Consider the following 10,286-nt stretch of genomic DNA (forward strand, 5'->3'; position numbering starts at 1 on the left):
TCGACTAAATTTCAGTTAAACAATTAAAAAACAAAAAGCATTTATACCGCAGACAATAAAATTCACCCCGTCGACTCGCTGGACACCCCAGCATTGCAATAAAAATTTACAAACAAATGTGAGTCGCAAAAAATAGCGATCTCGATGTAAAAACATCGATTAAAATCGAGTATCGACCAAATGCAAGAATCGATTAGTGCGCACATAGAACAATCGATTTTATAATATCGATCCTGAGTCGAAAAATCCTACTATAATCTCTGTCCCCCAACCCCGATTTACTGATCGCTTGACGTCACTGATTAGGCCGCCAAGATGGTTGTCAATGTTGATAAGTGGTTTGGTTACTAGTGTCGAGGGCTCGAAAACCTTGAACGAGAGTGCAGTTCCCTCCCTGTGTAATTCCCCGAAGAAAAACTCCCCATTCCCGATAATCGCAGTGCAACCCCAAAGGGCGAGGGTGAAAAACCAGTGCCATGGCAGAAAGAAACACTCAAAAAAGTGTCCTAAAATTACATAAATGACGATGAGAGAGTGACAGAAGTCGACAATCCAGTGAAAAAACCTCTCCAATATCCTGACGATTAACCCCATCCCCGTCGTGGAAAATCCCGTCGAAATGGCCGAGACAGAGGAGCCAGAGCAAGATTCACGTCGTGCCCTTTACGTGGTGCAATCGATGATTGACATATCAGCAGATCGTCTCGAGGGTTTGAGAACAAAATGTTCAACAAGTGCAGAATTAACTCAACAGGAAATACGAACGCTCGAGGGTAAACTGATAAAATTGTATTCAGAGCAGCTGGTGGAGAAGTCCAAATTGCCAGTTGATTCACTTCCCCCGGAGATGAGACAGTATCCATCGCTGCACCAGTGGTTGAGAGTGGTGGGCCTGACACCAGAGTCCATCAGGAATGTGTGCACCAAGGCCCAGACCCTGGAGGCGTTGAAAGAAAAATCGGAGCACGAGTTGGGTACGATGTTGGGTGAAAATACAACGAGACACGAGGAGGAGCTGAGGAGACTCTGCCGTGCCCTTCACAATCTCCGTCGTTACATCGACGTTTTACTTCAGAGGGGCGACGAGACAGGGGAGATGATGAATCTGTACTGGGACTCCTGGGACAGGCATCACCTGAGAGGTGGCACATCCCCGAGGCCAGTGAGATCCAGAAACACCAGGCGATCAATTCCCTCCGACGACAGTATTTCGTACAATAATAATAATTTCAGTGATACCCTGGAGCAAGCATCCTCGATAATTAGTCTGACAAGTCCACCGTCGACTCCAGTTCTTCTCAGACAGGCAGCAGCTGGTGTTAAATTTCCAACAACTCCACCACCGAGTAAACGCCACCAGACTAACCTCCCTGTGCAGCCAGAGGTATTTCCCCTCACGAAATCCAAGTCTCATGAGTCTCAATTGGGGAATAGAGTGGAAAATGGTGAGGTGATACCAGGAATTAATTCAGGGATTAATCCAGGGGCTAGGGGTAGACTCCCAACGGAATCAGGTACATTGAGCAATGCTGAGACAATATCCGATGCTCTTTTACCCACCAGCAGTCCCATCAAGTCACCACCGTATTCCAGCGCTGAGAGTGATGACAACAGCTCAAAGGGAACTGGTGTCAATCTTCACGTACCCAAGTCCCCAAGGACGCCCACTGTCACTCGAGGTATGGGACACATAATAGCCCATCGTTTTACCAAGACCTTCAAGATGATGACTACCTGCGATTACTGTGACAAGCAGATGTTCATTGGTACTGGGTTGAAATGCAAGGAGTGCAAGTACAAGTGTCACAGGGATTGCGAGTCCAAGGTGCCACCCTCGTGTGGTCTACCACAGGAATTATTCAATGAATTCAAGAGAACACTTCAGGCTGATGGAATGGTGAATGTTTCACCAGTACTTAATAAGACGAGCATAATATCACCGAATCATCACAGCCCCAATCTACCAAGTTCACTCGATCGAAAATACAGGAAAAGATCTCATCCTCACTCCTCCATAAATATTCCATTCCAGGGTGCTGACTCCAGCTCCAACACCTCCAGCTGCAACTCATCAACGCCATCGAGTCCAGCACTTCTACCTGGTCCCAATCAGGGACACCAGGTGATCTCATCAGGGACTAAACAGCAGTTTCATTTTCCCGATGTGACGATCAATGACAAGAGCATTCTCTCCATGGATCACTCCATCAGACTTGACACTAATATATCAACTGACAGTGACAGAACAATATCTGTGTCTGGATCTGCCAGCACTGACTCTGAGAGGACACCAGTCAGGGTGGACTCGCAGGACTCACAGGTATCTGATGGTGAACCTGGTGACTCACGGTGGCCAAGGCAGAACAGTTTGTCCATGAGGGAGTGGGAAATCCCTTATGATGAACTCAAAATTGGTGATCCCATTGGCACTGGGAGATTTGGTACTGTGTACAGGGGCAATTGGCATGGAGATGTCGCCATTAAAGTACTCAATATGGATTATTACTCCGATGATGACAAGACACTCGAGGCTTTCAAACTCGAGGTCGCTACTTTCAGGAAAACTAGACATGAGAATCTTGTATTGTTCATGGGGGCATGCATGAAGCAACCCCATCTTGCTATTGTCACCAGCTTGTGCAAGGGCATGACTCTTTATACTCATATTCATCTCAGGAAGGATAAATTCAATATGAATAAAACAACTATTATCGCACAGCAGATATCGCAGGGGATGGGATACCTTCATGCACGAGGAATTATTCACAAGGACCTGAAGAGCAAAAATATTTTTCTGGAGAATGGAAAAGTTGTTATCACTGACTTTGGACTTTTCAGCGTAACTAAACTCTGCTATGGAAATAGGAAGAGCAATGGGTTGAGTATTCCACCTGGGTGGTTGTGCTATCTGGCTCCAGAGATTGTTGCACGTTTGAGACCCCAGCAGACGCGGGACCAGGAGGAACTGCCCTTCACTGAGGCTTCCGATGTCTACGCATTTGGGTGAGAATCATTCAAGCAATTGTGGTCTTTTAGTGGGTAATTACCCATTTTTTTTTTAGAACTGTGTGGTACGAGCTGCTGTGTGGTGAGTGGCCTTTCAAGGGACAACCACCTGAGGCCATTATCTGGCAAGTTGGAAAGGGCATGAAGCAAACTCTTGCTAATCTTCAAGCGTCACGTGAAGTTAAAGTAATGATGTTAATTCAAATTATATTAGCGATTATTATTATGATAAAAAAAATTTAATAAGCCTTCTCGAGGAATAGGAGAGGAAAAATTTTTGTGAATTCGTCAACATAATATTGAATTTTCAATTATTTCAGGATATTCTCATGCTCTGCTGGTCCTATCACATGTCTAGTCGACCAGATTTCTCAAAACTCCTCATGACACTTGAAAAATTACCCCGAAAAAGACTCGCACGCAGTCCATCACATCCAATTCACCTGTCACGTTCAGCAGAATCTGTCTTCTAAATCTCGAATTGAAGTTTCCATTGACATTGAACTACTCATTAATGTGAAATTGTAGATATTCGTAGTAAGTTGTCAAAATTTTCACTGTCTAAAGTATTAATATCTGTTCTCCAATAGGTAAAAGTTATTGTTGTAAATCGACAGAGCTATTTCAAATTCTCACATAAAATTTCTAGACAATTTTCGGTCTCTCTCACACAGGTTATCTCACGATTTAATTTCTTGCGATGAAAAAAGAAGAAACGAAAAAAAAAACAGCAACTGATAAAAAGTATTCACCCAGAGTATTAAAATAACTGACATTTTTCTAAACCTAATATTAATAATTCAAAGTCTCGATTTTGAATTGAAAAATACTAGTCAATTTTTTAATGTAAATATATATATACGAATGAACATCTGTTTGTTGAAATGTGAAATGGAGAGGATAAACTTTCCCTAAATATTGTAAAGAAAGATCTCATTGAACTTAATAAATAAGTAAACGATATACTGTAAGTATAAAAATGATTGTAAATTCGGGGGAGAGAGTATTTCATTAATCAAGTGAAAATATTAAATGGTGGTTGAAGATGAGATTGAAAAAGCCAGAGATAAATCAAATAAAAAATAAATCATATACAATTGTTCTTTATCGATGTACCACTCTCGAACCATTATTCGGATTTTCTTGTATCGATGTTAATTAAAGACAGGACAAACTCGGTTCGATGGAAATGGATGAATAAACAGTTACGATGAAATCATTATGAAAAGATTTAAACATTTATTTTTTCTCACTTTAAATACACATTCTTTCAGGTGAACAATGGAGAGACAATCATAAAATACTTTTAAAATGTTATTCCTCGTGTTTTAATCGATTGGGAGTTGTTTGAGAAGCTGGAGCTCCTTTCGGAGTTGTTTGGCACGTGTTCTGTTTGTTTCCAGTCGTGACTCCAGGGTCTGGATTAAGGGACGAGTTATTATATCCGTTATGTGAGTGAATTGACGAGTTTTTACTGCATCGTTGTAAATTGTTGCCAGAATGTCTGTAATATTTTCACAAGAGTCTGCTGCACTCTCTTCCTCTTGGATGAGAATTCTGGAAACCTCAATCATCGTCTGGCGGGGGAAAATAAATGATTCATTGCATTACCCAATACTGGCAGGGAATTAATTATAATTAAATGAAGTGATTAGGATAATTAAATTTCTCACTTTAAGACAGCGATCGGATATCTCATTGGTGTAAACAATTTGCAGGGGAATTTCAACAGCTTCATTATTACGGGATTGAAAGCACATGAGATAGATTTCCTGCTCCTGCAAGAGATATTTGTAATTTTATTATCCATGCGATCGTGGGATGAAAAAGTGGAAAAAATGGACAATTGTAACCAAGCCCTTGCCTTCGTGTCTTTCCCTTCGGAGAAAACCGAAAAAATCAGCCCGACAAATCCCGAGTCCATCATTTGATAAGTCGCCTGCGTTCCCACGTCTTGAAACCAATAAATTAATTAAAAATTATCGAAATTAATATAAACTCTTCCTCCATTTTTTGGGCTTTATCCCCAAATCTAAGGGAGATACCCGAATTTTTCTCGGAAATTTTTTTACAGATCGAAATGAGACCTAAAAAAAAGTGATATAAAAAATTTCGCTATCTCCTTCAGATCCCGAGATATCCACGAAAAATGGATGAACCGTCAAATTCAACGTGAACTTGAAATTGGATGAATTATCAACCCACCAACGTGTGAAGGAAAAACTGTTATGTGTGGATGACTGTGGTACCACCCAATGACTCTGATAGGACGATTCAACTCATGTGCAAGTCTCTCAGCCTCAGCAGTGGCTTTCAACAGCTGTTCTGGTGAAATTTCTACTCTGTCTTTCTTTTTATCAAGTCTTCGGAGGATTATCAACGCTGATATCTTGGCAACTCCATTATTCAACTGCAAAAATTAATAATGTAATGGCACAGCTCTCGAATCCTCTCGATTAATTTATTTACTGTGCCGATGAGTAATCCCATCACTTCGTAGCTCTCGGTTGACAATGCATGTTGCAGACATGTCATGTAAACATCAGCTTGCAGTTCCACTTTCTTCAGGGGTATCTCCATTCTGTCGTTATTGAATTTCGACGCTGAAAATGCAATTTTTCGGATTGAGAATTGAAATTCGGGAGGGACTGGTGTTTACCTTTCATCTGAGAAACAACCGAAACACCTGAGAAACGTTTGGTTATGATTTTGGAGATGATTACTGCAGGAGTTGATTATTATTCTTCAGGGATCAGTGATAGCTGCACAATGACGGTTTGAATTCTCGCATTGTCGAGGCTTCAAGGATTTATCAGGAATTCCAGAATTTTCTTCTGAGTCCTCGGAGTCCGAGGAATTTCGACTGTCGATTTGATGAAAATTCCACTGCTTTCCGCTAGAGCGATTTTTTTTTATTGGAATCGAAGGGAAATATTACTAACCTCTTTGATTCAGTCTGAATTATCTCTGAAAAATGCCTGAGTGCTCCTCAAAATGTGGAAAAAATGCTGTTCTCAAGGTGAATATCATCGACGAGTAATTAATATTTAATTATAATTACGAATAACACAAATTCCGAATCCTCGTAAGAGAATCGCAGACAATTCAATTCAATTGTCACTTTGAGTATCAATTTTTTAAATTGAAATTAATGTTTTGTTGAATAGAGACCGAAGACTGGTGATGCTCTCTGTAAGGATTGCTTTTTCTACGCATTCGAAACTGAAATTCATCACACCATTGTCAACGGTAAATTGTTTAAAGAAGGAAATAAAGTGGCCATTGGAGCATCCGGAGGAAAAGATTCAACAGTTCTCGCATATGTTCTCAAATTGTTGAATGACCGATACACTTATGGACTGGATTTGTTTTTATTGTCCATCGACGAAGGGATTACTGGATACAGAGACGACAGTTTGAAGACCGTAGAGCAAAATCGAGACGATTATCAAATCCCCTTGAAAATTCTATCGTACAAAGATTTATATGGATGGACGATGGATGAAATTGTTGCGCAGATTGGCAGAAAGAACAACTGCACCTTCTGCGGAGTGTTCAGGAGACAGGCCCTGGACAGAGGAGCACAATATCTCAAAGTGGACTGCATTGCCACTGGTCACAACGCCGATGACATCGCTGAAACTGTTCTGATGAATATCCTGAGGGGAGACGTCGCAAGGCTCTCCAGGTGCACCTCCATCATAACATCTGGTGACGACTCCATAATGCGGTGCAAACCCCTGAAATATGCATATGAAAAGGAAATTGTCATGTACGCGTACTTTAAGAAACTCGTGTACTTCTCTACGGAGTGTGTATTCGCACCGAATGCGTACAGAGGACATGCCAGAACTTTTCTCAAGGATTTGGAAAAAATTCGATCGTCAGCGATTCTCGATATTATTCACTCCGGGGAGAGGATGACTATTAATACAGAGACTGTAAAAATGCCTGTGAGGGGTAAATGCAGTCGTTGTGGTTTCGTTTCCAGTCAGGAAATATGCAAGGCTTGTATTTTGCTGGAGGGACTCAACAGGGGACTTCCAAAATTGGGAATTGGAAAGTCCCAGAAAGCCCTGCAAATTGTTACTTCTAACATTTCACCAGATCTAATTTAGTATTCCTTGAAATATATTAGAACTAATTGAAATTATTGACCTTTTCTATAAAAACAAATCAAGTTATTGTCTTCCGAATGGATTTCCACATTTTTTATTCTTTAATTAAATTAATTAAATTATTCACTGTGTTCAGAATTGATTATAAAGTTTAATAATAATTTCTCTATTTTAATTATCACCTCTGTAATAACTCTCATTAACAAATCACAATAATTCTTTTATTATCTTATTGATTTTAACAAAATTTGAAGGAAAAATTTTTTTCAAACGATATAAGCAGCATTTTTGAGCTCAATAGGTCCCCTGCAGACTGGGCAATCGGTGTCAATGCCATCGGAGCAGTCCTCGCAGAGACAGACGTGTCCACACGGCAGTAAAATAATTTCTCTGGGATTTGTTCGGCACACGACGCATATCTGATCCTCCCTGAGGTCTTTCTCCCTCACCCTCTGTCTCCTCTCCTTTCGAGACTCAGCGAGACTTCTCCTCAGTTGCTCAGACAGCCTCTGCTCCTCTCGATCCTTCCAGTAACGTCTCACAACAATTCCACCGATGACTAGACCAATCGCCCCAAACATCAGGCACAAATAACGATAAATTCTTCGACGCTCGTCGAGCTTCCGGAGAAGAGAACTCACTGACATCGTTGTTAGATAAAATGGAGTGTTGAGTGGTGGCTGGAGAATTAATTTTTCTGGAGATTCTGGGGAGCTGGAGATTTCACCAAGAGCTGTTATTGTCACACCCTCTCTCAGCATCTCCTCGGTTGATTGAAGGCCTCTCTGGCGTACACCAGTAAAAAATCCCCAGATGTGATCTGTTATCGTTGGTGCACTGGGTTTGAACTCGTCGGAGATGACGTCCATGTCCAGAATTTCAGCAGAAAGGGGCTCCAGAATTTCTACACTGTGTTTTCCCTGTCTCAGGGCAAAGGGAACTGTGTTGTAGATCTCCTGCATTGTTCTCTCTTGATCAGACCAGAATCCAGCTGTTGTTCTCGCTACAACGTGCTCCTTCACCGAGAGCTTCTGGACAACTCCTGAGATTGATTTGTCATGCACTCCATAAAGGGGCTTTCCTAGTGCTCCCACTGTACCTCTCAGTGCTACATACTCTATTTTTTTCTCTGGCCTATCGTTTATTATTAATTTTAGATTCTCACCGATGTCGTAAATTTCTGCATTCTAAATTAAAACGGAATGTCAATTTAATTCGTCAATTAAAAATTCCAATGGAAAATCATTGAATTATTTATCGATAAATTTTTATTTCGGGAGTAAACACTACAGTTTTGATTCTGAGAATTGGTGGTCATACCTTCACAGCTTTCATCGAATTTCGATAGTGAAAATATTGTTTCAGGCATATCCCAAATATTAAACTGTCGAATCCTAGGGTCAGGGCTTCTCCAAGGTACTCCATGATGCCCTGAAAAATTCGGAAACTCCCTGATTTTATAATTAAATCGTATAACCTAAAAAGAGGTATTTCTTCCCTGGGTCTGAAAAACAAATCTCCGTCTTATCTGTGAAAAGAAAAATATTTTTAATAATTATTTTTACTCACTTCCACTCTCGGGGGTCTCGATCGACCCCTCAAAACTCTGGAGTCTTAAAAAAAAATTTGCAGAGTTTTATTTTTAATCTTTCAACTCCTGGGAAGAGAAAATACTGAATCACCCCGAGATTATTGATTTAAAAAATAATTAGACTGGAATTTTGGAATGGAGAACAGTGAGGTCCCTCCGACCCCTCAGAATCCTTCCGGAAAACTGAAAATTATATTTTGACTATTTTTTTTTTTGGTGTCAAATCGATAATGGAGAGATCGGATTGGATGGCTGAATAAAAATCGATAAATCTGAATAATTATTTTGCAAAATTATTGACTGTCATTACTCCAAGAAAAATATTCCAAAATCCTAAGAATTCTCCAGAAAATCAAAATCTGAAAGGTGTTTGACGTTTTCGAGAAAAATGCATAATTATTTTAAATTCCCGCTAAAAGTGTTTAAATACTTCACATGAGAACGCATCCATCGGCTCACCGTCCATGACATTTTCTTTTCTCTTCGATTTATTTGTTTCTGGTCAGATAGTTAAAAAACATGGCGGGTAGAATGGTTCTAGGACGTTTGTTCGTCCGAAATTATTCGGTAAAACATGGGGAAACATTCGATGTTTATGCAACAACGCACGGAGCTGGGAGTAAGTACAAATAAATCATGCAAATGTGAATTACCCTCCACAGAAAATTATCGTAGAATAATGTTTTGGAGTTTTGGCTGTTCCCCATCTATTTCCCATTTCCCAAAGAATTTTTCATACGAAAATTCTTTTTATCTCAAGGAAATTTCATGTTTTATTCACGCCTGACTATTTCTCCCCAATTTTTTTTACATTTCACTCTCTTTTTTATCACAAGCGACTGTCAATCTGTTATGTAATACAACCCCATAATTTTTCTTATCAAAACATATTTTCTGTTGAATTTTTGAAATTTTCTTCGGTGTTTTTCTCCGGGTGATGGAAATTATTTTGATTTCAGAGGGTGTGAAGATGTGGAAAAATCTCTCCCTCTTCGTGGCTATTCCAACGGTTCTCCTCGGACTGCTGAATACTTACTTGATGGAGAAAGAGGAGGAGAAATCGACCAAAAGGCCTGATTTCAAAATCTACGAGCATCTACGTATTAGAAACAAAGTAATAAAAATAAGACGAAGATTGAAATAAAAATTGACGAGTGATAAAAGACCGACAATTAAAATTAATCATCTCAATTGCAGAGATTCCCATGGGATGAAGGCCAGAGGACTTTATTCCACAATCCTCACAGAAATGCTCTCCCCGATGGCTACGAAGCTGAGGAGGAGCACCACCACTGAAAAAATTTCCCACAAATTCACCAGGGATAATTATCATCAGTGATTTCTAGATTTGTTCTATAGTTAATGTAACATACAACTGTCAAAGAATAAAATTTAATCAAATAATTACTCTCACAAGAAAATATTTCAATCCCCGAGAATTAATTGGTTACTAATTTCAGTGTTGTTAAAGAAACTCTCTGAATAATAATTAATGATCGAATTAGCAGTGAAAAATTGATTTATTTCTCCTCTATACAATCCTCCGTACTATTTTCCTCAAGTTGATAATT

At 39.8% G+C, this 10,286-nt stretch overlaps 5 protein-coding genes across 7 annotated transcripts; 3 read left to right on the forward strand and 2 right to left on the reverse strand.

The window, feature by feature from the left end:
- The first annotated feature begins 277 nt into the window (after positions 1 to 277).
- On the forward strand, positions 278 to 4,236 carry ksr (kinase suppressor of ras). Its single transcript, XM_011313709.1, has 3 exons — positions 278 to 3,003; positions 3,063 to 3,192; positions 3,327 to 4,236. Exons 1-3 carry the CDS (start codon positions 620 to 622, stop codon positions 3,477 to 3,479), a joined length of 2,667 nt encoding a protein of 888 aa, XP_011312011.1. The 5' UTR covers positions 278 to 619; the 3' UTR covers positions 3,480 to 4,236.
- Positions 4,223 to 5,893, reverse strand: LOC105271897 (lys-63-specific deubiquitinase BRCC36). 2 transcript variants are annotated; one of them, XM_011313707.1, is made up of 6 exons: positions 5,693 to 5,893; positions 5,476 to 5,609; positions 5,212 to 5,416; positions 4,871 to 4,959; positions 4,680 to 4,784; positions 4,223 to 4,583 (listed from the first exon to the last, which is right to left on the reverse strand). In XM_011313707.1, the coding sequence occupies exons 2-6, from the start codon at positions 5,584 to 5,586 to the stop codon at positions 4,335 to 4,337; spliced, it is 759 nt and encodes a 252-aa protein (XP_011312009.1). In that variant the 5' UTR covers positions 5,587 to 5,609; positions 5,693 to 5,893; the 3' UTR covers positions 4,223 to 4,334. The 2 variants fall into 2 exon arrangements, with proteins under 2 accessions (XP_011312009.1, XP_011312008.1); XM_011313706.1 differs by having other exon boundaries at positions 5,666 to 5,893.
- A 40-nt stretch (positions 5,894 to 5,933) lies between these two features.
- On the forward strand, positions 5,934 to 7,213 carry Ctu1 (Cytosolic thiouridylase subunit 1). Its single transcript, XM_011313710.1, has 2 exons — positions 5,934 to 6,025; positions 6,174 to 7,213. The coding sequence occupies exons 1-2, from the start codon at positions 5,981 to 5,983 to the stop codon at positions 7,122 to 7,124; spliced, it is 996 nt and encodes a 331-aa protein (XP_011312012.1). The 5' UTR covers positions 5,934 to 5,980; the 3' UTR covers positions 7,125 to 7,213.
- A 67-nt stretch (positions 7,214 to 7,280) lies between these two features.
- Positions 7,281 to 8,969, reverse strand: Mul1 (Mitochondrial E3 ubiquitin protein ligase 1). 2 transcript variants are annotated; one of them, XM_011313712.1, is made up of 3 exons: positions 8,694 to 8,969; positions 8,445 to 8,628; positions 7,281 to 8,311 (listed from the first exon to the last, which is right to left on the reverse strand). In XM_011313712.1, the coding sequence occupies exons 2-3, from the start codon at positions 8,547 to 8,549 to the stop codon at positions 7,391 to 7,393; spliced, it is 1,026 nt and encodes a 341-aa protein (XP_011312014.1). In that variant the 5' UTR covers positions 8,550 to 8,628; positions 8,694 to 8,969; the 3' UTR covers positions 7,281 to 7,390. The 2 variants fall into 2 exon arrangements, with proteins under 2 accessions (XP_011312014.1, XP_011312013.1); XM_011313711.1 differs by having other exon boundaries at positions 7,282 to 8,311; positions 8,445 to 8,555.
- Positions 8,970 to 9,206: 237 nt separating this feature from the next.
- Positions 9,207 to 10,122, forward strand: LOC105271901 (cytochrome c oxidase subunit 6A1, mitochondrial). The gene is made up of 3 exons (XM_011313713.1): positions 9,207 to 9,334; positions 9,675 to 9,829; positions 9,913 to 10,122. The coding sequence occupies exons 1-3, from the start codon at positions 9,235 to 9,237 to the stop codon at positions 10,009 to 10,011; spliced, it is 354 nt and encodes a 117-aa protein (XP_011312015.1). The 5' UTR covers positions 9,207 to 9,234; the 3' UTR covers positions 10,012 to 10,122.
- Positions 10,123 to 10,286: the final 164 nt, after the last annotated feature.

The sequence above is a fragment of the Fopius arisanus genome, unplaced genomic scaffold, assembly GCF_000806365.1.
Source record: "Fopius arisanus strain USDA-PBARC FA_bdor unplaced genomic scaffold, ASM80636v1 scaffold00127, whole genome shotgun sequence".
Taxonomy (NCBI): Eukaryota; Metazoa; Arthropoda; class Insecta; order Hymenoptera; family Braconidae; genus Fopius; species Fopius arisanus.